General features: G+C 44.2%; 2 protein-coding genes across 7 annotated transcripts in view; both read left to right on the top strand.

Annotated features, from left to right (window-relative positions):
- Positions 1–5,517, top strand: part of LOC121705136 (deoxyribonuclease-1-like) — a 6,645-nt gene extending 1,128 nt beyond the window's left edge. For 2 of the 6 annotated variants that reach the window (XM_042085946.1, XM_042085947.1), the window contains exons 2-10: positions 440–525; positions 1,183–1,271; positions 1,487–1,573; positions 1,676–1,788; positions 2,420–2,532; positions 2,948–3,105; positions 3,223–3,319; positions 4,077–4,488; positions 4,962–5,517. In XM_042085946.1, the coding sequence (XP_041941880.1) occupies positions 440–525; positions 1,183–1,271; positions 1,487–1,573; positions 1,676–1,788; positions 2,420–2,532; positions 2,948–3,105; positions 3,223–3,319; positions 4,077–4,488; positions 4,962–5,113 (1,307 nt within the window). In that variant the 3' untranslated portion in view covers positions 5,114–5,517. Of the gene's footprint in view, positions 1–26; positions 265–439; positions 526–1,182; positions 1,272–1,486; positions 1,574–1,675; positions 1,789–2,419; positions 2,533–2,947; positions 3,106–3,222; positions 3,320–4,076; positions 4,489–4,961 lie in introns of those variants that run through there. The other 4 variants (XM_042085945.1, XM_042085944.1, XM_042085943.1 and 1 more) reach the window with 4 other exon arrangements.
- Positions 5,518–12,579: 7,062 nt separating this feature from the next.
- abtb1 (ankyrin repeat and BTB (POZ) domain containing 1) lies at positions 12,580–24,239 on the top strand. The gene is made up of 12 exons (XM_042085948.1): positions 12,580–12,848; positions 13,546–13,608; positions 13,918–13,973; positions 14,089–14,233; positions 14,828–14,987; positions 15,095–15,140; positions 15,513–15,629; positions 15,970–16,082; positions 16,399–16,497; positions 16,598–16,765; positions 17,083–17,283; positions 22,968–24,239. The coding sequence occupies exons 1-12, from the start codon at positions 12,793–12,795 to the stop codon at positions 23,172–23,174; spliced, it is 1,431 nt and encodes a 476-aa protein (XP_041941882.1). The 5' UTR covers positions 12,580–12,792; the 3' UTR covers positions 23,175–24,239.
- Positions 24,240–25,286: the final 1,047 nt, after the last annotated feature.

Here is a 25,286-nt window from a genome sequence, read left to right as displayed (position 1 = left end):
TGTGTGTGTGTGTGTGTGTTTGTGTGTGTGTGTGTGTGTGTGTGTGTTTGTGGGAGAGATACCAAGAGACACAGAGAGAGAGACACAGAGAGAGAGAGCAACTGTTATGATTACCCGGAAAAGCCTGTTTCATGTCTGTCACTACTATCACGCCTTCATTTGTGTGTTTCCATCTCATCTCACTGACTGCTCTCCAGACCTCTGTTCCATCTTCACTCAGTAAGTCCATACATTTCAATGCATGTAGTTTAACATTACAAATAGGTAAGATCATATTTTAGCACACTGAATCCTTTGTTCTCCGTTAATCAGTGTTAATTCCTAAAAGCTGCTAATCAAAGTTCATTATTGGCAGAAATTGCTAAATGTAAAACACCGTTTTGACAGTGCTGTTAGACCACTTTGTTGGCAATTGTAATAAGGAATAATTGCTTTTCAGAAGCCATGAAGATTGCTTCTTTCAATGTTCAGCGATTTGGAGTGAAAAAAGTGTCCGACCCAGAAGTCTTGTCTACACTTGTGAGGGTAATGGATTTTGGAGCTTTACATTTTGTATCAGTGTGTGTATCAGACATGGCTTATGTGTTTACACTCGCACATAATTTATCATCTACTTGTGTCAGATGTTGTTTCCGTCTAATTTCAGTGCTGTCGTCCAAAAATAATATTCCCATATTCTCTTATTTTTCTCATTCGGATATGTTTTCATATATTTTACGTGTTAGTCCAAAGTGGATCTTATGTAATAGTGGAACCTATTGTTTTTTTCTCAAGCTGAGGCATGCTTGTTCATCGGGAACATGACATTTTAGTAGCTGTGGTATGTAATCACATAAAAAGTTATGCTGCTTGTTATGTTCCGTTGCATCACAAAGGAACCGGTTCGGGGTACATGTACAGTAGAGATACAAAGCTTACAAGATATACATGACTGTTACATTTCCTAGCAAATGCTGAATGCTGGGTGTGGTAATCTCTTTGTTTATGCTTCACGGCGTCACCTGAGTGTCTGTCTGCGTATAATTGTCCTCAGGACATGAACTGTGTCATTATCTTTATTATCTATCATTTGCGTCTGTAAGGTTTGCTCTCTGCTTTCATAGCACACTCCCAAGGTGAGATAGTGTGTTATGATTCTTCATCTTTGAAACGTCATGAGTTTTTGTCATTGCTACACCTCAGATTGTGTCTCGGTATGACATCATCCTGATTTTGGAGGTGACAGATGTGAGTGGGGATTCCGTGGAAATATTTCTGAAAGAGCTGAATAGGTAAGAGACACTGAAGTCACACATCAATACTATTGCAAAGAATGATATATTATTAAGTTATACATAAACATATGGCCATTTGTTTTCCATCTATCTGTCTATCTCTGTTAGTTAACATTATGCAAATCGTTTCCATTAAATTTAGATTGCATAATAGCAAGTGGGCATGTCATAATTCATAACGCATTACACTGGCTGTGTTGCATGACTGACAGGGTAAACACAGAGCACCACTACACTCTGAAGCTTAGTACCCGTCTGGGCAGGACACGATACAAGGAGCAGTTCCTCTTCCTCTTTAGGTGAGTATTTCCCCCACAGCTCATATTATTATCCCTCTCCTATCATACAGTACCTTCCATGCAGCTTAGCATGACTGAAATCTACACCCCCTCCTGTCTTAGGGATGATTTGGTAGATTTGGTGGGGTCTTATCAGTACGAGGATTCCCAGGAGGGAGACCACGATGCTTTTGCTCGGGAGCCTTACATACTGCGCTTTACATCACATCACACAGGTACTGTATGCCATTTGACCCTGCGCATTTCTAAAAAGTGTGTGTGTATGTGTGTTTGTGACAGTGCACACTGTGTTGAATGCAGAATAAACCTCAATATTGTGCAAGCCAATCCTGTTTAAATAGACAGGTCTGCACATCCCACGCATGTGTAACATGATACTGTCATTGGTCTGGAATGTTTTCAAGTCCACAGAGTTGTGAACATAAACACACTGTGTGTGTGTGTGTGTGTGTGTGTGTGTGTGTGTGTGTGTGTGTGTGTGTGTGTGTGTGTTCAAATATTGTTATTGTCTTTGTATTTACCTGTCCTGTGTCTGCTGGTGTAATAGCTCTGGGTGTGTCTAACTGTCTTTCTTAATGTTATTTCTGAACATTCTGTTCAGATTAAATGTTTAATTTGCATACAGATATTTTCTCAAATAAAGTGTGTCACAGTATGTGTGTATGTGTGTGTGTGTGTGTGTGTGTGTGTGTGTGTGTGTGTGTGTGTGTGTTTGTGTGTTAAAGAGAGAGAGAAAGATATCTATCTATATATCTCTCTCTTTCTCAGATAGATAGATTGATAGATAGATAGATAGATAGATAGTCCTTTATGTTTAACTTTATATTTTACATCTTTCTTTAACAGTTTTGAAGGACTTGGTTCTAATGCCGGTCCACACTAAGCCAGACGATTCACTCAAAGAGCTCGATGAACTCTATGAGGTGTTCTTGGCTGTCCGAAGGAAGTGGAAAACAGATGTGAGTCTTCAGGCAATGTGTATCTTATTGCGACCCCTAAGACTTACAGAACTCCAGCCAAAAAACAAACAAACAAAAAAAAACAAATCGGTACTACCTAGCTCGAGTTGCTGCAGCCAACAGCTAGAGCAGCCAGGCAGCTACAGTGCTACACTCTGGGGGCATCTATAAAATCATGCACCCAGAGGGTAGCACTGTAGCTGCCTGGCTGCTCTAGATGTTGGCTGCAGCAACTTGAATGAGGTAGTACTGATTGTTTTCATGGTTTTTTTTTCCGTACCAATAGTACTTGGTGACTTCTAGAAACAAGAGATCTGTGTGAAAAAATACAATAGTTTTTTTAATAACCTTAGTAACCTTACATATTTCACAAGTATCTTACGTGTGTCTCTTACCTATTTACTTCATCTTGTAGAATGTTATGATTCTAGGGGACTTCAATGCGGATGGAAGTTATGTGTCGGAGAGAGACTTCCACAACATTCGCATCCGGAGTGATAAGAACTTCCATTGGCTGATTGGAGATGATGTGGACACCACTGCCAACACAGGAAATACGCACACATATGACCGGTTTGTACCTACCTGTGTGTGTGTGTGTGTGTGTGTGTGTGTGTGTCTGTCTGTCTGTCTGTCTGTAATACCCATGTACATAATAGACATGTATGTGCACATTATACTGGCCAATAGGATTGTGGTGTATGGGCAGGACATGCTGGAGTCTGTGGTCCCTGGATCTGCTCGTTCATTCAACTTCCACACTGCATTCAACCTGACAGAGGACATGGCAAGTATCAGTTAGTAACACTAGTCCACATATTACACACATAGTCACTTGACACTTGATAGGCTGGAGAGATCACTTTTACAAAAATTGGACCTACGGGTATGCTGGTTTATGTCACCTCAAGATGTCATTTTGAGCTACCTTAAGGAATATATTGCACTTAGGACATTACATCTAATTTGGGTTTGATCAGTTGACATGACAATATATCATAATTTGTCCACCATAAATGATAATATTATGTACTTGAACTCTCTGTCTGGACCTATTTAGGAGGTTAAAAAATGATAAAAAGGCACAGCATTTTTGCCTTTCATTTACAATGTCCTCAGATGACAGATGACATAATTTTGAAAAAAGGTTGCTCATTGGAGATTTTCAGGTATAAATATTGCTATATTTTGGGTATTCACCAAAAGGTGTGTGACATAGTGGACATGTGCAGTCCTGGACTGACACCCGTCACACCTTGTAACTGTTTTAAACTAGCCTTGGATGGACCTTTGATGATATGGATTGTTACTTTGCTGTGGTTAAATTTGACAGCAGGAGGGATGTCAACATTTTATGCAATTTTGGGACTTTTTTTTTTTACCTAAAGTAAAGTTTACCTAAGTTTTTTTTTTACCTGAAACAATGAAGGTGTCATAATTCCCCCTGAGTTGTTTCAAATTTTGAAATCGGTGATGTAGCATGTTTCACCCCCGCTTGGTCCGAGATACTCTTAATGTCTACAACAAACATACAACATCTACAGGCGCTGAGAGTGAGCGATCATTACCCTGTTGAGGTGGTGTTGCGCTGTGAGAAGAGTTGTCCTGGGCACACTGGATGGAATGTCTTCCCCAGAAGCCAAGTGCCAGGTCATGATGCTCTTCAGCCACGAGGCTTTGGTGGTTCCCAGGAACCAATTCCTGAAAGCGAACTGCCACCCCTTGAGCCACTCCCACAAGGCCCTATGTCAATGAGCAACCAACCATCTCGTGGCTCGGTCTTTGGAGGCAACCAGTCACCATATCCAAGCATTAGGAGCGACCTGCGACCCGGCCCGCAACCATACAGTCCCGCTATACAGGATGGAAATATGCCGTATGGTCCAAGCACAGGGGGCAACCAGCCAGGCATCATTACACCAAGACATGGTGTCTATGAAGTACTACCGTTTCAAGGTAACAAGCAGTGTCATCTTAAATGCTGTTAGCCACTCTGCAATACATTAAAACATTGTTTTTAAATTCAGTAACGCTTTCCAGATTATTGTTAAACCAAAAAATTATGTAATTTCCTGCCGGTAATGCCATGGACCTGTTGTCAGGTCTTGTTCTGTTAACCCCTATCAACAATTCAAGCATTACAGAAATGAACATATAAAAAAAGAAGCATATTAAAAATGTGCTGGATGAGCAATCTAATAGGATAGGTGTGGTGGAGCTGGAGTAGTGGTGACATCATTGACTGACTATCGGTCAATCCAATGCAAGTCTTTGCCGTTCTGGCTAAAAGAGTTTGTTAAACGCAGTCAGCTTTAACTTTTAACTTTAGATAGACTGTTGACAATGACATTCTTTTGGATGAATGTGACTGAATCCCCCCTGACGTTTTTCATTGTGTTATCAACTTGTGCTTCGGTGTTCATTTGCAGGAGCTCCCGTGGTGATCTTCCCCCCGGTAGTGGAGCACCTGATGGTGGAGGTGCTGGGGCTGCAGAGGGACAACTTGCACCTGGAGCGAGAGAAGCTCGGCCTGGAGATCCAGATGCTGAGACGCAACCTGGCCAGAGCTGACAGAGAGTGACACCCAGCTGTGTGGCTCTTGAGAAGGCAGCTATTGTTAGATTAGCATGTAAAAGAAAGACACAAGGAATCTTGTGTACTGTGTACATACGTGTGTGTGTGTGTGTGCGTGTGCGTCCTTGTGTGTGTGTGTGTATGTGTGTGTGTGTGTGTGTGTGTGTGTGTGTGTGTTCAATATAAATAGTTTACCGTTTCAATGCTAATGATTTGTATTTCTTCATTCAGAAAACCACAGGGCCATTTTATTCTGTTGTTGATGTAGGCCTACAGTATGTGCCATATTCAATGTTTTCCAGTTCAAGTTCACTTACATCATTAAAAGCACATTGGACATGTGATTTCCATGTTAAGCATAAAGTGACTTAATCTAACTTAAATAAACAATGGCAACAGACCACCAACTGATTAATTGGAAAATAATCATAATGTATTAATTTAGCAGACACTGTTGTATAGAGTGACTTAAAGGTCTCATCTCATCGTTTTTTCATTAATTTTGCAGTGGTCTGTAGTATTGATGAATGCCCTGTGAGCCGGTTTTGGTGAAAAAAATGCTGTGCTGCGTCTGTTTCATGCTGTTCTAGTTTGGTGGGGAAGGTGGGCGGGGAGGAACGACTGGATTTCGCCTCTAGTCATGAATATTAATGACATGCTAATGAATTCACCTCTGATTGGCTAACAGTACTGTGACGCTTCCTCCAGTGCGTCCTCATCCGATTCTGCCTGTGCTATGCTCCATATTCAACTTTACAGTGCTAAAACCTGGCTAAAACTCGAGTCAAAACTGTTGCAGAAAATGTCTTCGGAGATACAACTTCATGTGTTTGATCCTAGTATTCGAGTAGGAAGAAGAACCGCTTCCTGATCGTTTGTCGGTGAACGTTGGTTTAATAGAATGGTAACAATTGCCTGTCAGCTTAAAATTTCTCCTAAAAGAGGTAAACGTTTGTGACAATCGTCATCTTGCTTTCAAGTAATAAACAGTTGGAAACGTTTTAAAATAAAGACCTATTTCTTTACACAGTCAAAAGTCTTTGCAATCTTCCTAGTAGATATTTTATTTCACAACACAGGTAAGCACCCTAAATGCAGTTCAGCCACTGACCTAGCCTGCTAATGCTATCGGAATAGCTAGATAGTTATGGTTTGAATTCCATGATACTATCATTGAAAGACCACTTGGTCATAGCCCAATATATAGATAGATCTAAATGCAAACACGCCTACCTAGCTATATTTTGCTGGAATTGTACCAGAATGCCCACAGAAGCAGAGAATGTGTGCTGCAAGACTTCTCCGGTAATGAGAACTATGGCTTTGATAGCCTGGCATTGGCAGAGGTTAGCCTACTCAAGTTGTTTTCTGTCACGTATGACAGAAAAAGTAGCCTACTATAGGAATCTTATAGTATTTTGGGACTAAATATTACAGTAATCTTATAGGAATACTATAGTATTTGGACATACTATAGGTACTATAAGACTACTATAGAAAAACTATAGCGGTTACAGGATATTATAGAGTTATTAGTAGTACTTCTACAGTATGTCCCAATTATTCCTATAAGATTACTATAATATTTTGTCCCAAATATCATAAGATTCCTATACTACTTTTTCGTAAGGGGATTGCTCATGTGGTTAGAAAAATGGGCAACACCAGTACCCCTGTTGTCTGTATGACCCTGTACCCAGGATTAGAACCAGTCTGCCTTAGCATAATGTACTCCCTTCAAAATGCACTAAACATTCGACTATGACGACTATGGCCCTCTGTGAGACAGAAGATATGAAAGGTAAGATAAACCTTTAGCTTAAAAGGGACAAAAACTGATGAAACTCCTAAAACAAATATACAAAACAGGTCAATTGTCTATAAACAACTTTATTATATTTACATACAGCAGTAGTACTCAAAGTGTGGTCCGCAAGCTCTCTCAAGTGTTCCACAAGTAGATGTGGTAAAATATAATAGATGAGTTGTTTGCAATATTGAACCAACTTGTATGTAAATCCAAACAGTTCTGCAACACTGATGTAACCTATGCCAGTTTAAATCATACGAATCCTCTGACACCATAAGCAAGGTGCAAAGACAATAAGCAAGGTGGTTCAGTAAGAAGGCCTATTGTGTAATATACTGTTGAAGTAGGTCTACTGTTTTGTTTTTTTTTGCTAGGTGGTCCGTGAAACACTGACAAATAGTAATATTGCAGTCTATTAAAATAATGCAAACACAAAACAAGAACATCCAAACTATGCACAGAATTAACAATGTCTTCTTTTTGCCAGATGATGCAGACATCTGGCCTACAGATCCTTTGTAAAATAGTGCTGGGATTATTTAGGGAAAAAGGTCTGAGTTGTTGTTTCGGCTTGTATTGTCCTGGGGATCCAAAGGGACAACACACAAAACACATTCGTTGGCTGTGATGATTTTATAACATTGCTCTTTGATTGCGCTGGGCCATAGGTGGAGCCATCAGGTGTTATTGTGGAGATGTCGCTTTCATCCTCCTCCTCCTCTTGATCAACCCGAGGTCTTCTAGCTGGCCTTGGATGAACAGGCTTGATGGCAGTAGAGGTAGCAGGCCCCCATGCCCATGGTGTATCCGAAGTGCTTGTATCAATACTCATACTTTTCATGAAGTATTCTGTTTGGGTACCTAAAGTAAATAAATATGTATTACTGTCAAGTTACAAGATACTAATAGTACACAGGACATTCACTATCTCACAAAACTGTACTGGTACAATGGAAACAAAAATATTTTAGTGAATGTGGTAAGGTGTATGATGTACTAAGTAGCACACCCACAAGAAGACATTCGGTAATATCAATTCTATCTGTTATGCAATTCATGGGTTTCATCAGGTCCATTTACACAGGTGTATTAATCAAGCACCATGCAGTCTGCATTCATAATCGAGGTGCTTGATTTTATACACCTGTGGAAAGTGACCTGAAGAAACCCATGAATTGACTTTCCAAAACATTGACGAGCACATAAGAACCTGTATTAGCCTACTAGAAAAAGACTTCTAGAAACTAACTAGTACAACAATAAAAGTTAGATCACAAACCTCGTCCACCTCTCACCATACATTCACACACCATCTTAAGGACTGGCTTTTGAGCATACAAAAATGTGAGCACTTCTCATAATACATTAATGTTGGTCTGCCTCTATAGTTTAGCTGTCCTGTAACCCATGGTGTATGTATGATAGATAGATGGATAGGTGGTTACTTTATTGATCCCTTAAGGGTTGTTTGGCTGTATGGTTATATGTCTTATGTTTTATTGGAGCTAGTATTATGGCATTATGTTCTATTGCTGTATGTCAATTGCTATGTGATTTAATATGGGGTTTTTTTTAGCCACCATGTGCCTAGTATAACATCTTGCCAATGGACTACAGTTGAAAATTAGCCTGCTGGCTAACACTGGCACATTTACAGAAATGTTGATCAAGGTGCACTGTCCTTTAAAAAAATAAATGAAATGAAATGAACCTTTGCTTCTAACGTGATGACCTAATGTAGGCTAGAAAGCTGTGTAGCCTGATATGAGGATGTGCTCTGGAAGACATACACACTAAGTACACAGCAAGTAATCAAACAAAACATCATTGTATGTCAATGTAATAATGGCAAGAAGACATAAATTAGACTGAAGTGTAAATACCTGAGCTCTAGTGATAGCAACTTAGCCTAATAGTGCAGGGGTATTGTGTTTTTGATTTTCCCTGTTTAGACTAGAACAATACCCGTACTTAGTTGAGCATAAAATATTGTTGCTAATATTATTATTTGTGGTTTAACGCTTAGGTTAGAAGATTATAGGTTCAACAAGCTAAATCTCTGGGTGGTGTGGTCAGTTTCTTATGAGTGTAGCTACACCAGGCACGTAACTAAAGCATTCCGTTCGCGTTATGTACTGCAACAATTAGCTTCCAATAGGCCTAATCAATGGAAGTAGCTACACCTGGCGTGTTAGTGGCCTGTAGGCTACGTTCGGGAAAATAGACCATTCCTCTAATGGATTTTACCAGAGCCCTTCCTATTAGGCATTCTCTGATTTTACACGTCGCGAACAGAACACTTCAGTTACGTGCCTGGTGTAGCTTCCTGTAATATAGGCTAGCCTAAGCCTAGCTTGTACCCTTTTCATGCATGCTAACGTGAAGAATATGAACATGCTATTTTGTAACAGACGTTAGGTGGAAAAGTTTGTTTGTACTTACAGCCTGTGAGCTGGTGGTCGATCGTCATGACTGTACAGAACCAGGTTTTCAGAACATCGATGCAAAACCACTTTCTAAGGCAGTGAGTGTGGTCGAAATGATTGGAACACAGAACTAATGTTGCACTACTTCGGTGGTGGTGTTCCAACGATAAATCCGAACCATTTCTTCCTCAACTCATGTTTCTAAGGCAAGACATGCAACATTGATGTGTTATTGCCAAAACAATAAAACAGGCACGATTTTTTTTCCGCCATGTTGGCAACTTGCTGTTAGCTCCTACTAGCTGCAGAGAGACAATCCCCTAGCCGCAAAATCTTCCAGTCTTCCTGTAGGCGGTCACAAGCCAAGGTGGGCGAGGCCATGAATAGTCAGTTTCCCTTCGGCGTCATTGGGAAGGGCTCTTTCTGATTCGCTTGTTTTTCCGTGTATTTTCTTTCATTGGCTAATGCGGGCAATGGGGGTAGAAGATCATTTTCACGTGCAGCATGCATATGCAACTTGGAGTGAGCTATAGTATTTCAAAAGTAACAAGTATTAAACGGTTTCTCAGTGAATGTGACCTTTAAATATGTCAACTCTATTACAAGGGATCACATTGTCCCTAGAGCAATTTGGGATTAAGTGCCTTGCTAAAGGGCACAACAGTGGATACTAAATTAAAGGTGTTAGCTAGGTTAAAGGTATTTATTTTGAATAGTGGGTTTATATATTTATTAGTACAAAAGTAAACTAGTGTGAACACTATGTTTGTGAATGAACACCAAAAACTGCAATAATTAAAGGTTTTTCTCAAATACATTTCTACAAATATCAAGCTTTAAATGTAGCTGCAAGCAGCAATGAGGGGGGCAAGCAGTTAGGCTGAAGTTGCCTTGGCAACTCAATGCTGTTACATCAGACACATGGCCATAATCTGTCGGAGTTAAGTTTCATGTCTAGCTAGCAAAGATTGCCTGAGATATAAGGTCGGTTTCTGTTTGGCGGCATCACAGCAGATTTCGATTGGCTGTGTTGGGTGAATGCTTGTCAATATGGCTTCAAAAATCAGACATATCTATGGCTCAGTCTGAACAGTATTAAAGGTTGTATCAGCGATTGCAGGCCCAAAAAATGCCCAAACATAAATGATCACATTCATCTAATCTTTCCTAATGATCCACTAGCTGCCCGCCAACCACTCAAAGGCAAAATAAAGTGTTCCAACCAATAACTGACAAGATGCCCGTTCAGAAGAGTTTCAATTGCACGGGAGAGAAGGGTAGGGAGTAGCGAGCTAGCTCTCTGTTTTGTTTGAACATCAACAGAAGTGACGTTACCCCGCCATCGCTGATACAACCCTTAAAAGACACTACTAGTAAGTATTAATTCCAAACATGCCAACAGTTGTAAGCCAAAGTGCATTTCTGCTAATTGCAGAACCCCCTAGAGGTCAAAGGTCACCAAATTTCTTGAGTGTCCTCCTAATGGGGTCAAGTCCATGTTTCAAGTTTGGTTATGATACATGCAAGGGTTGCCTAGATATGACCTCACTTTCTGTTTGGCAGCTTCCCCTTCAATTTCAATTGACTGTTACTGGCGAACGGTTTTAGATATGGCTACAAAAAGCAAGGCTTCTGTCAGGCATGGTCAGAACATGGTCTGTGCCAATTTTGGTGAAGATCAGATGAAATTTTGATGAGTTGGGTCGGCCTAAGGACATCCAACAGTATTACCAGACACCACTAGTAATATGGCTTCAAAAATCAGACATATCTATGTCTCAGTCTGAACAGTATTAAAATACACTAAGTATTAATTCCAAATACGTTGTAAGCCAAAGTGCATTTCTGCTAATTGCAGCAGACCCTAGAGGTCAAAGGTCACCAAATGTCTTGAGTGTCCTCCTAATGGGGTCATGAGTGACTCCATGTAGTGATGTAGTACTCGAGTCCGGTCTCGGACTCGAGTCCAGTCTCGAGACCAATTTCTGCTTTCTCGGTCTCGTCTCGGACTCGTTCCTTCAAAGACTCGGTCTTGACTCGGTCTCGGACCACAGTGGGAGGAGAAGGACTTGTAATTTCAGACCGAGTCCTCGAGACCAACGCATTTTTTATGTTCATATAAAAAAACAGACAACACATAACAACAACAATAATAAAATGCAATGTTGACCGGCATTATTTGAAAATGACATCCCATGGTGCAATGCAAAGATACTGCCGTCAGAGCCGTTTATTTATCTCTATGGCTCTGCTGCCGGTGAGTGTCTGTAGGTCAGCATAGTCCATATTAAGACGTTAAGACTGCTCCTCTAAACAATTCCCAATCTAGCTTAGTCTGTAGGCCTAACTGTTGATTATTAACTGGGGTGATATTAAATTATGAATATTAAAACTGACATTTTTTTATGGTCTTGGTCTCGACTCGGTCTCAACTCCAAAAGGACTCGGTCTCGACTCGGACTTGCTTCCTCAAAGACTCGGTCTTGACTCGGACTCGACTGTATTTGAAAACCAACAGACTCGGTCTCGACTCGGTCTCGACCCTTCAAAGACTCGGTCTTGACTCGGACTCGGCATAGGCGGTCTCGTCCCCATCACTAACTCCATGTACTAAGTTTGGTTATAGATTAATTGGGTTGCTATATGAGCTCACTTCCTGTTTGGCGGCTTTGAATTGGAAAAATCTGTTTGATAGCTTTTGTTCGGCTTGGTCTGAAGATCATATGTACTAAGTTTCTTGAAAATCGGACAAACTATGTGAGGCGTGAAACCTCTTGGTCCAAGGATTCCAAAGGTCCAAGGATTCATAGATACCTAATTTTTGACAATCGGGTCAACTGGACAAAAGTTACGTGCGTGAACCTACTTCCAAATTTGGCCTGTTGGTGGTGCTAGAGCGCTCTAGGTGCCGGCATGAAACTTGGTGAAGTTAATCATGGCACTGTCATCAATCAGTGTGCCAAATTTCACAACTTTTTACCAGACGGTTCTATGGGCTGCCATTGACTTCAATGACAGAAGCGTAATAATAATAGGGAAGAAAAGTGATGTGACTAAGAAGGCCCTCGACGAGATGTACTTGGGGCTTTCTTCCAAATAGGGGTAGCCTTTCACCATATGCAGTAGTATGCACACATGCACCCTTGCGACTGACAGAAATGATGTACGCACCTCTGTTAACCACCACAACACTGGGAGGCGCTACATTCATAAAAAGTCTGTAATCAACGAGGAAGAAACGATGTGACGTCTAGAGATATCTCTGTCCCCTTGTTTACTTTCAGAGGAACGCTCTTGACCCAACTTTTTGACAGGTCCTCTGTAATCAGTCTCGAGAGAGAGGTCGATCGTCTGTGTTTTGTGAGCAGTTCGCCTCTTGCCCCTTAATACATCCCTGTCTAACGGACAGGCCGTTTCAATGCATTTCAGAGCCTTAAATCCTCAAAGGAGATGGACGCTGCCGATTTGTTTACAAGCTGCAGGAAGGGCGACATTTCTAGAGTGAGGTACGTGCAAACAGTCTGTTTGTTGGAAATGTGTGACGACGTCCTGACATTTCGTGTTGTGCACTACAGTCTTTTAATGCCACTTGAGACAGCATTCTAAAAAGTGACCTCAACCATGGTGTATCGCTGCGAAGTCACGCAATCAGCTCAACCTAGTTACAATGTCTAGAAACTAGTTGCAATGTCTAGAAACATTCGTTATGTGTTGACAGCTAAGACTTTTAACGTCAGATACGCATGGAAGTTTCAAGGGCTTGGTTTTGCTATCACGAATTTCTGAAATGTATTTAGGTATTAAGTGGATGGTCTAACAGACTTAACACTGGTTGACCCTAACTGGACCACAGCTGACCACACCCACCTTTTGTTGTGTGTTGGTGTGTGTATATGTGTAGGCTATAACCTATTACACACAATAGTCGTTCAGTTTCCTAGTGTTGTGTAGTAAACACTCCATTGCTTTGTACAGTTGGCCTAGTTATGCAATAGAGGCCTTGAACATCTGAGTGTGACAGAAAATCAACACTTCTCAAGTTTCACAGAAGCATGCAGTTAGCTTTGGTTGGGGCTGATTTTTGTTCATGTGTGGAACTTCAGAGAAGTAAACACCATGCACAGATAGAATTCTCCAGGTGTTCGTTTAGGTCAGAATGGTTGCAACATGCCTACTGTAAAGCAGAATGTTTTACATTCTCAGACACCTGGTTGAACAGAGAGATGTGGAACTGAATGTCAGAGACAAATGGGACAGCACACCTCTGTAAGTTTTGCCCTAGTTAAATGTCTGCTTTTACACACAGGCCATTCCTTCAACACCTGGATTTATACAAATAAGAACATTTCCATAAGAACACACTTTCTCTGCCCACTCTTAATCATACCACACCAATCTATCAAATATGCACTTTAGTGTGCTCTTCCTCAACACAAAGTATGCATCAACAGTGCTGTTAAGGAGATGTTGTGTGTGGGTGTGTTTGCGTGCGTGTGTCCGTGTCTCTCTCTCTCTCTGTGTGTGTGTGTGTGTGTGTGTGTGTGTGTGTGTGTGTGTGGACTGGTTTTCCTGCAGGTATTATGCTTGTCTGTGTGGACACGAGGAGCTGGTGCAGTATCTGTTGGCCAATGGTAAGTCTTTTCTCTCGTGATCTCCTCCCCTCTGTTCCCCTTCTTCCTGTTTGTCATCACCACGCCCCCTCTCCCCTCTCCGTAACACCTGGCTCTGGTCCCTCTGTATGTAAAGGGGCTAAGTGTGAGGCCAACACGTTTGACGGAGAGAGATGTCTGTATGGATCCCTGAGTGACCCCATACGCCGCCTGCTGAAGGAGTACAAGCGCATCACGGCAAAGGCCATGCAACGGGACTATTATGACCACTTCCTGCACACGTAAGGCTACTTCCACGCTCACATATACACTTTCATTCCCTTTCTCTATCTCTCTATCTATCTCTCTCTCACTCACTCACTCACACACACACACACACACACACACACACACACTAGTGTTGCACGGTGTATCGATACTAAAAAGGTATCACGATGCCTTCACACAAAAAAACGATTTGCGACGTTTTTATAATCGATACTTTATTAAAATAATAACATTCTTTGTCTGTGTGAACGGCTGCTCTCACTGCTCCTTGCACGCATCTAGGCAAGTGGGCGTGTCAAGCAGGCAGCTCTGAGTGAGTGAGTGCGCGTGGATAAAACAAAAGGTGAAATCTGGAACTATTTCGTATACATCGCGAATAGTGAAGGCAAGTCATCAGGTACACAGAGGGCTGTTTGTAAAATATGTTTCAAAGTCATTTAAAAGCAGTAGGCTACGCATGGAACTTGGCTAAACACTTCACAGACATATCCCAACATTTTTAAAGAGTTCAAAGAACGACAGGTTAACGAATATGCTATAGAAAACACGACTACATGGTTAGTGCCAAGTTCTTGCGGATGTGAACAGAAGCTCTTTGTTGTGTCCAGGTTGTTGGAGCAGGGCCCCTTCAGTGACGTGGTGTTTCTGGTCCATGGGGAGACATTCCGAGCTCACCGCTGTGTGCTGGGTTCTCGATCCGAGTACTTCACACACATGTTCCAGACCAAGTGGAAGGGAAAGACTATGATCGCCCTCAAACACCCACTGGTCAGCAATGAAGCCTTATGACTTCCCTCTTAGCATGATGTCCATATAAGCTAATATATTCATTCCACACTCATCCTCAAATTTCTCTTTCTCTTTCCCTTATGTAGATAAACCCTGCTGCCTTTGCAGCCCTCTTGCAGTATTTTTACACAGGTAAGTCCATAGTGTCACTGTACCTTATACAGTGTACCATCTACAGTACAGTACTTAACAGCCATCAAATGTGTGCAAGGATTCCGTATCACAGTAGCCTACATTTAATCCTCAAGCCACATATAAGGAAGACTAAAACCTCTACTGTAGGTTTCCATCATTCTGAAAGAAAAGCACTGCAACCCTGAACTAGTACACTAGTGCATTTGAGTTTGTGTGTGTGTGTGCGCAACTTAGAGTATTTGAATGTGTGTGTGTGTGTGTAACTGAGTGTATTTGAATTTACGTGTGTGTGTGTGTGTGTGTGTGTGTGTGTGTGTGTGTGTGTGTGTGTGTGTGTGTGTGTGTGTGTGTGTGTGTGTGTGTTTTAAGGTCGTTTGGACATTGATGTGAGCTATGTGGATGATTTGAAGCGGCTGGCTAAGCAGTGTAAGATGGGAGATCTTATCGAGGAACTGGAGGCAAAGTGCAAGCAGGTGTATGACTTTGGTAAGATTCTTCTCTGTTGTTTCTGTTTTGCACATAACGTGTTATCTACTGTAAAGTCTGATTTGATTGAATGATTAATTGATTTATTGATTGATTGATTGATTGATGGATTAATTGATGGATTCATAATGCAAAACTGTAAAACAGCAACAATCATTGTGTATTAGTATATTATTATTTTGATCAAAATTAATTTCTGACATTTTAGTGTAATCTCTTAATGCAATAATGACCTCAAACCTAATAAACTAAAGAAATATGGCATGTTGTGAAAAATGTTATGGGTATAAAATGTATCACTGTAGTTGAAGTGCCTTCTCTCTCTGTCTCTCTCTCTCAGTCTCCTCTAAGCCAGGTACCTGTGTGAAGGTTTTGACTCTGGATCCTCATGGCTGTCAGCTCCAGGATGACATGGCCCAGCTGGCTGACTGTTCTCTGCCGGCTGAACTCAGGGTGAGCTCTCCGCACCACAGCCACGTCCCAGACATTACTCTGCTCAAACCCCTCATTGAGATTCCCATGGGTTGATTACTCACACATTCTTTCTTCATTTGAGTACAAAGTTCATTAGAATGTAGAATGATGGTCATCGTCAATATGGACAGTGTGCGTTATTAATTGTATTGCAAATGTGCCTGGTGGATGGTGAAGAAACTGGTGAAGAAACTCTGAATCCTAAGTGGAGAGTTATCCTGAAGATGGTTTAAATTTAACGCTACAGCTCAGTGAGAGCATTTGAGTATTTCATTGATCTTGTGTCTCCTTGCAGGTTGGATTTGGTGAGCTTCCATTTGATAAAACCGACAACTTCCCAAGTTATCCAGATATATGCTTCCAAGTCGAAGGCTATCACTTCCTGTGTCACAAAGTGGGTACAGATGTTGTTTTCTGTCAGCAGTCATCAGAAATAACTGATTAAATATTTATTAACTAATAATGGAGCTCTGTTTCTGTGTGTCCATTTCCAGCCTTTTTTCTGTGGCCGCAGTGACTATTTTAAGGCCTTATTGGAGGATCATTTCAGCGAGGGGGAGACGCTGCCTTCGGCCCCTCACATCCCAGTCATCACTTTGCACAACATCTCCCATGAACTCTTCACCAAAATACTGTACTATATCTACAGCGATGACACAGAGGTAGATATCCCTTAAATATTGTGTCATGTAGTTTAGATATTACATTTTCATTTATTGATTTGGCAGATGCTTTTGTCCAAAGCGACTTACAGCAATAAGCTACAGTGCAGAGGAGACCTTAGCTAGGAATGACCACTGCATCTGTCAATATATGTACATAGTCATTAAGCAGATGCCTATATGCAAAGGGATTTGCAGAGTTGTATTAGCATGCATTCTCTAGCAGAGCCACGACCTTGCTGTTGTTAGCGCTTTGCTCTGTCAGTAGACCGTGGAACAGGGCCAGTGATGTTCTCTGTGCCCTGCTGTGAGTGCAGCTGTCCCAGGAGAACGTGTACGAGGTGCTGTGGGTGGCTGACATGTACCTGCTGCCGGGCCTGAAGCGCCTGTGTGGGAAGAGCCTGGCGTCGCTGCTGAGCGAGGACAACGTGATGCACGTGTGGAGGAGCGCGCGCCTCTTCAACCTCTCCCGCCTGGAGGACCAGTGCACGGAGTACATGGCTAAGATCATCGAGAGGGTAGGTATCTCGGTCTGTCTGTGTCTCTGGCTGTGTGTGTGTGTGTTGTGATATCAGTGCAAGGACACAAGGTTAACACAACGAAGGTTTTTAATAAAGTTCTTGGGAATTAACAAAAAGGTATGCCAAGTTCAAAAGGGTAACTAAGGATAAGGTTGATCTTTCAACAGTCAAAACTTAATGTCTCTTCAAACGTGAAATCATAGTCCCATTCCCTCAGGAAAATATCTTCTTGGAAACCGGTCTTCAGCCTTACTTTAGTCAGCGCCGCAGCCCATGGCCAATCCAGCGGTAAGTATTCCAGTCTTCAGGTAAGTATTCCAGTCTTCAAGTACTTCACGTGGAAAGTGCTACTTCGACGGTCTGTAGCTTCTCTGAGAGCATAACTTGGAGCTTGTCTCCCAAACCCCACTCTGACACCAACTGTGTCTCTGCGCCTTAAAAAGCCCTTCGGCTCATCAGGCCCTGATCGGTCTCAGGTGTGTTGGGATCTCGTGTGTTGAAGGGTGGAGTTTCCAACTCCACCAGCAGATGGAGCCAAAGCTGTCCGTGACTGCAGCCATCTCAGGGGAATGTAGCGCCCCTCCAGGACGCAGCCTCTCGTGACATCACACATCCCCCCCTCGAGACCGACGTCCTCGTCGGGGTGAAGGAGGCGAAGAAGGCGTCGCGCCGGGAGAGGGCATCCGCATTGCCGTGGCGCTTGCCAGCCCTGTGAACAACAGAAAAGTTAAACGCTTGCAAGCTCAAAAAACATCTGGTAACCCTACTGTTAGTCTCCCGGTTCCTGGCCATCCACTGTAGAGGGGCATGATCAGACACCACCGTAAACCGTCGTCCCAGGAGGTAGAACCGCAGGGATTCCAGGGCCCAGGTTACAGCGAGGCATTCCTTTTCCACAGTGGAATAGTTCTTCTCCCTTGGAAGTAGCTTCCGGCTGAGGTAGAGAACGGGATGTTACTCACGGTCATGTGCCTGGGCGAGTAAAGCACCCAGACCCACCTCCGAAGCATCCGCCTGGACAATTAAGTCCTTCTTGAAGTCCGGCGCCACCAGGATCGGACTGGAACACAGGACTTGCTTCAGGTCGACGAAGGCTGCCTCCGCCTCGGGATTCCACCTCACCATTTGTGAGTGGCGTTTGGTTGTCAGCTCTGTTAGAGGTGCAGCAATGGTAGCAACATGGGAGCCCTGCTTCCCCGAGTGAATCAATCACAGCCTGTACTCGGGATAAGTGGCTGGCCCAATCGGGACTTTGTATGACCACATCGTCCAAATATGCTGCTGCGTACCTCTTGTGGGGTGCGAGGACGTGATCCATCAAGCGCTGGAATGTGGCAGGCGCTCCGTGGAGACCAAACGGGAGCCGGGTATACTGGTAGAGCCCCCCTGGTGTGGCAAAGGCCATCTTCTCCTTCGACGCCGGGGTCAGGGGCACCTGCCAGTAGCCTTTGGTGAGGTCAAGAGTGGTTAGGAAGCGAGCATGCCCCAAGGAGTCTATCAAGTCATCAACACGAGGCATGGGGTATGCATCAAACTCAGACACTTCATTTAACTTCCAATAGTCATTACAAAATCGTACTGACCCGTCTGGTTTGGGGACCAGTACAATGGGACTTGCCCAGGCACTTTGGGACTCTTCGATCACCCCCAGCTCCAGCATCTTCCTTACCTCCTCCTGAATAACCACTTTACGAGCCTCCGGCACGCGGTAAGGATGCTGGTTTACCGTTTTGCCAGGCATGGTGCGGATCTCATGTTGGACCACCTCCGTGTGCCTAGGTAGGGAGGAGAAGACCTCTCGGTTGCGATCCACCAACTCCAGGGCCATCTGCCGTTGATGTGGGGACAGGCTTGGACCCACCTGGACCTATTCTCTCCCTGGTTCCTTGGTCTCTGTGGGGGGTAGACAGCTGAACAACGCCTCCCTGGCGTGCCACTTCTTTAAAAGGTTAACATGGTAAATCTCCTCAGGCTTTCTTTTATCAGGTTGCCTCACCTTGTAGTTTACCTCTCCCACACGTTCAATGACCTCATATGGCCCTTGCCAGGTTGCCAGGAATTTGCACTCCGCGGTTGGCACCAGGACCAGCACTCGGTCCCCGGGCTTAAACTCTGGGTTGAGCAGATCTATTGTAGGAGGCTTGCTGTTGCCGTTGAGCAGTCTCCATGTGTTCACGCATCATGGGATAGACAGCCTTCATTCTCTCTCTCATGGCCCCGACACGCTCGATCAGGGTCCGCTGTCGGCACGGTTGCTCCTCCCAGGCCTCCTTGGCAATGTCCAGCAGTCCTCGGGGTCTGTAAGAAAGCAAGAGCTCAAAGGGTGAAAAACCCGTAGACGACTGAGGTACCTCTCTCACCGCAAACAGTAGGTACGGTAGCAGCTGATCCCAGTTGCGCCCATCTTCCCCGATCGCCTTCCGCAGCATGGATTTTAGGGTTTTGTTAAAACGTTCAACTAGCCCGTCTGTCTGGGGGTGGTAGACTGACGTTCTCAGCGGTTTGATCTTCAGCAGAGCACAGAGTTCTTTCATCACCTTGGACATGAATGGACTCCCTTGGTCTGTCAATATCTCCTTCGGGAGCCCCAGACTAGTTGACAGAAGGAACAACTCCTTGGCGATTTGTTTGGATGTAGCCTTCCTCAGCGGGATGGCCTCAGGATATCGGGTTGCATAGTCCAGGATGACCAGAATGTACTGATGTCCCCTGGAACTCTTCGGTAAGGGCCCAACGATGTCCAGTCCAATCCTCTCAAACGGGGTCTCGATAATGGGCAAGGGAATGAGCGGGTTTCTATATGTGGGCTTTGGCGCCACCCGCTGACACTAAGGGCAACCACGACATTAGTTCTCGATCTCTTTGTGCACTCCTGGCCAAAAGAAGCGTCGCAAGATTCTTTCTTTAGTCTTTTCTACCCCTAGGTGAGCCCCTAGCGGGTGGGTGTGTGCTAGGTTGAGTACGGTGGCCCGGTGGGGCTGTGGTACAAGGAGCTGTTCATGCACCTCACCATTTTTCCATACCACCTGATACACTAACCCCTGGTTTACTGCAAAATGGGGGTAGGTAGGGCTTGTCCTATCCCCTAGCACCACTCCCTCCATCACCTGCACATTTTTCAAAGCATTTGTAAGAGTGGGATCTTGTAACTGGGCTGTACCATACTGGCCTGTGAGAGGGGGAAGCTCTTTGGTGCCTTGGATGTCTTCCTCGCTGGAGATTGGAGCACTTCCTGGGACCATGTTCTCTTCCGCCGTGTCTGGACCAGTCTCTGAATCAGCCTGGGCACCTGCCATCCCTGCAAGAGCACAGGCTGGAGCGAGTGGTTCTGAGGGTTGTACTTGCGTATTCTCAGGATACGTCTTACCTCTCCGCTTCCGAGGTACTCGGGTCAGCCTCTCCTGAGTCTCCCTCCACAGTGGGTGAAAGGCTGGGCAGTCTTGTCCAATTAGGACAGGAACAGGTAGGGAATCAACCACGCCGTCTTGAGGATGGTTCCCCTGGTGGTGGTCATTGCGAGCTCAGTGGTGGGGTAGTCTCTGGTGTCTCCATGGACACAGGAAACCGTGAGGACTTTCCCTGGGGTCAGACACGATGAATCCACCAGATCCTTACGCACCAGGGTGACCCGGCTACCGGAATCTAGCAGAGCTTCCACATCACGGTGATTCACAGTCACCGGGCAGGTGGGGGGGGTCGTTCTTGGGCGCCATCTACGACTCCCACGAGCGAAGCAAAAAGGTGGGCGGGTGGTGAGCTGGAGGACTCAGCAGTGGGCATAGGCTCATCTGCCGGTTTCCCACACTGCCAGGAGATGTGTCCCATCTCCCCACACCGGTAACACTGTCGGGTTTCACTCTCCCGGTGTCCTCTTCCTGGTGCCGGCTGGTCTCTGGCTTCCCCTGGAGCCTGGACAGCTCCTGAAGTGGCTGGGTTGGAAACCTTGGGGTTCTTTGGACGGGCTCCTCCCGTCTGTGGCGGGGACGCACTCTGGGGCTCTTTTCTGGAAGCCCGAAGCATCTCTGCTGTGGCCTGGTACCTTTCCACAGCTTCCACGGTTAGGTCCACTGTCGTCAAGGCCTGTTGACTGATGAGCCGTTTCGCCTCATAAGGCAGGGCCCGTAAGTACTTGTCCACCACAACTGCAGCTGCCGTACTCTTCTCCGGGTCCAGCCATTTCCGCGTGATCCGGACAAGTTCGTGCATCTGTGCACGAGGAGGCTGGTCTGGTTGAAAGGTCCAGCTGTGGAAACGCTGGGCCATGCCAAACTTGGTGAGCCCACTTCTGCTGAGGATCTCCGCCTTCAGTGCATCATAGTCAGTCGCCCTGTCAGAGGCCAGGTCCCGGACAGCATTCAGCGATTTCCCCGACAGAAAGGGGGCTAACAGTCCAACCCACTGTACCTTGGGCCACGCTTCCCTAGTGGCTGTAGCTTCAAAGGCGTGCAGGTACGCCTCAACGTCATCTGTGGCCCCCCATCTTAGATATAAAATCACTCGCCCTTATTGGGCGGACATTACGAATGGCCAACTGTCTCTGCAATTGCAGTTCCTCTGTCTTCAGGAGGTTGGCTCTCTTTTGCTCCTCCAAAAGAGCCACGGTCGCTTGCGTCTGGGCTTGCTGGCCAGCCACCAGGGCTTTCAAAATGGCCTCCATTTTGTTTTGTGGGAGGTCTACGGCCAATTTGGAAAATTGGGATATCAACTGTTCAGTGTCCTCCTCTGACATGCACTATTAGCTCTTGAACTCTGCCCGCATTCTCCACCATATGTGATATCATGAGAGGCTACACGGCTCTCAGCGGGACAGTTCAGCAGTGCAAGGACACAAGGTTATAACACAACGAAGGTTTTTAATAAAGTTCTTGGAATTAACAAAAAGGTATGCCAAGTTCAAAAGGGTAACTAAGGATAAGGTTGATCTTTCAACAGTCAAAACCTAATGTCTTTTCAAACGTGAAATCATAGCCCCATTCCCTCAGGAAAATATCTTCTTGGAAACCGGTCTTCAGCCTTACTTTAGTCAGCGCCCCAGCCCATGGCCAATCCAGCGGTAAGTATTCCAGTCTTCAAGTACTTCACGTGGAAAGTGCTACTTCGACGGTCTGTAGCTTCTCTGAGAGCACAACTTGGAGCTTGTCTCCCAAACCCCACTCTGACACCAACTGTGTCTCTGCGCCTTAAAAAGCCCTTCGGCTCATCAGGCCCTGATCGGTCTCAGGTGTGTTGGGATCTCGTGTGTTGAGGGGTGGAGTTTCCAACTCCACCAGCAGATGGAGCCAAAGCTGTCCGTGACTGCAGCCATCTCAGGGGAATGTAGCGCCCCTCCAGGACGCAGCCTCTCGTGACATCACAGTGTGTATACATCTCAGCATTGATGAGAAATCTTTACTATCTGTAGAAGAAAGAATGGTCGTTGTGCAATTCAGAAATTATGGAAAACAATGAATAATATGCTATAGTGTTTTTACTAACTAAGAATCCACTTTGGTATGTCAGTAAAATATGAGCCTACTACAGTCTGTGAATAAGTGTGTAAATGCAACATGTCAACTTTATATCACATCTTAATTATAAATGGAAAAAATGTAAGTGAGTGAGTAAGAGAATCAGAATCAAAGCTTATTACGTATACTTGTGTGTGTGTGTGTGTGTGTGTGTGTGTACACACATGTCTGCAGCTGGTCGAGCGTCCAGAGTTTGCTGAGCTAATCCAAGAGGACGCGGGGGCTGTGGAGGCTCGTCAGGAGACCGACTCCATCCCACTGGTGGACGAGATCCGCTTCCACATCAGCAGCAACGTCCAGACATACAGCGCCATCGAGGAGGCCCAGCAGAAGCTCACCGCCCTGGAACTCCTGCTTGTCAACATTGGCCTTGAATGCTGAGAGAGAGAGAGAGAGAGAGAGAGAATGGAGGGAAGGAGAGGAGAGAAGGCTAGAAGTGGAGAGAGGTGTGGTGCAGAGTTGACACAGGTCTGACTGGGCTTGAATGAAATGTTTTCCGGAACATTTTAGATTGAGTGTGGCTCATAGAGTCCACTGATTAGTTAGTGGCAAGCAGGACAGGCAGGGAGGGAAGGGGTGTTCCCTCGCCAGCCCAAGGCTAATAAATGATTAACAGAATGTGAACACACATGCTTTATGAACTCAAAAACAACAAAAAATAACCTGATCTCTGAAGAGCATTCACTTTATATCCACTGATATTATGCAAGATATTTGCATATCAAAGTCATATGAAATACACACACAGATTGTAAAAGGTGAGGGGGATATATTCCCCACATGGACAATATGTTGGACAATAATACCAAGTAACTGGTGCTCATTGGTTTACTTTAGTTTTTACTTAGGAAAGATTTCTCCACGAATATTAGATTATTTTCTCTCGTTTTACATAGATTTTGTAAGTGCCGTAAAACACCAGCCATCACCAACTCCTCTTGTAACATCTGTGTTTTATTTTAAATGCTACTAAAAAAATTTGCAAGGAGGTTATAACAGCGTTAAGTAATAGGCAGCTCCTACCTGGAAAGCAAAACTTTGATTTGTTGACCTTTTAAGAGATGTATATGATACTGAAACGTACGTCAATATTATTTTACAGTAACATTCCTTATGTATCCTCTTCCATACTCTTAACATGACACACCTGCTTAGTCACGCTTGAGCTGATCTCTGAGTGTTTGGTGATGGACTAATATGACATACAGGGTTAGGTGAGTGACAGGCAGGAGAATATCACATCATAACTTTTTTATGATGAGCATAGCAGATATTCAAATCTTGCCACAATGTGTTTTTGGTCTGTAGTCACAATCTAACAGGGTGCAGTGCTGCTTAAGATTGTCAGCTACATATTTATATAAGTACTTTATAAGTATAAAGCTTCCATAAAGCTAGCTGGACTCTGATTTAACACAAGAAATAAACAGATGTAAAATTGTTAAAGATGATTTATGGGCTCTGATTTTATTTAGGTTTGACCTCTTTCTCAGGGGCTGTTTTGTCAGCTTTGTGAGAAACTGGTGCAAGAGGACGTGTCTTTCCTGTCTTCTGCCACACGGTGGTGCTGTCTCAGTATGCTACCAGTACCGAGAGGACAATGGAAGGGAAAACCTGGAAAAATCCTGGATCATGAAAAAAAATCTAATCTACATAGTTGAGGTACAACAGTGATATCACTGCCCACAGCTGGTGTGATGTACTTACTCTGACTATTTTTTTATCAGCAAAATGCTTTAAAATATTGTGAATAAATACAAATACAAATGCGTTCATGATATGACATGAAAATAGGGGAATAGGCTATGTGTAGTTTTGCTGAATGTCAGTTCTATCACCGTCCTATTCCAAAGATCATATTGTGGATTTATGAAATCTCTCTCAAAATCTTGTTATGTCTGTGCCCTTCTCATTATCTCCCCTTGGGTCTCACTCACTGTATATAGTGGGATGGAAAAAAAGCAGCTGTTTCACACACTAAGTCACTCTAACAAGGCTTTTGTCTCATGAGAGCCTCTGGCAGAGATTCGCCCAACCTTTAAAACACAGATAAAACTCTTAAAGGGCCACTGTCGGCCTGTCAAACACCAGGTGAATTAAGGATAAATCAAGACGGTACATCTCACCACAAATCTCCTCAAACAAGCGCTCTGAATGCGTTTCCGTGGCAACACAGTTGCTTCAGTTGCCGTGGCAGTGGGGAAAGTTCACATGTAATGCTTTTTGGCAGCAGCGCATCCCTTCAGTTCTCATCCACTGTCCTCTTTCAGCACACTGCCCATGGTCATACGTGCACACACACGTTACGCACACATCCTCTAACTGGAGCAACGGCGGACCCGAGCACCAGGGCTGGGATGGGGAAGGAGCTATGAGCTGCCCAGCGCAGCGTAGATTAGGCCTCTTATGTAACAGCCCTGTAGAGGGAATAATGGCCCAGTTCTTCAGAGAGCAGAACAAATGATGCTCGGTGAGTGATGAACCTGGAAGATA

The sequence above is a fragment of the Alosa sapidissima genome, chromosome 3, assembly GCF_018492685.1.
Source record: "Alosa sapidissima isolate fAloSap1 chromosome 3, fAloSap1.pri, whole genome shotgun sequence".
NCBI lineage: Eukaryota > Metazoa > Chordata > Actinopteri > Clupeiformes > Clupeidae > Alosa > Alosa sapidissima.
Note: the sequence above shows the minus strand (reverse complement) of the source record. Positions and strands in the feature narration are given on the sequence as shown.

What these genes read in the sequence shown, in the direction of transcription:
- abtb1 (XM_042085948.1), top strand. Translation starts at nt 12,793, where the DNA reads ATGGACGCTGCCGATTTGTTTACAAGCTGCAGGAAGGGCGACATTTCT. An exon ending in AAATGGGACAGCACACCTCT is followed by an intron (nt 13,609 to 13,917) that starts GTAAGTTTTGCC and finishes GTTTTCCTGCAG; the next exon opens with GTATTATGCTTGTCTGTGTG. An exon ending in GCAGTATCTGTTGGCCAATG is followed by an intron (nt 13,974 to 14,088) that starts GTAAGTCTTTTC and finishes CTGTATGTAAAG; the next exon opens with GGGCTAAGTGTGAGGCCAAC.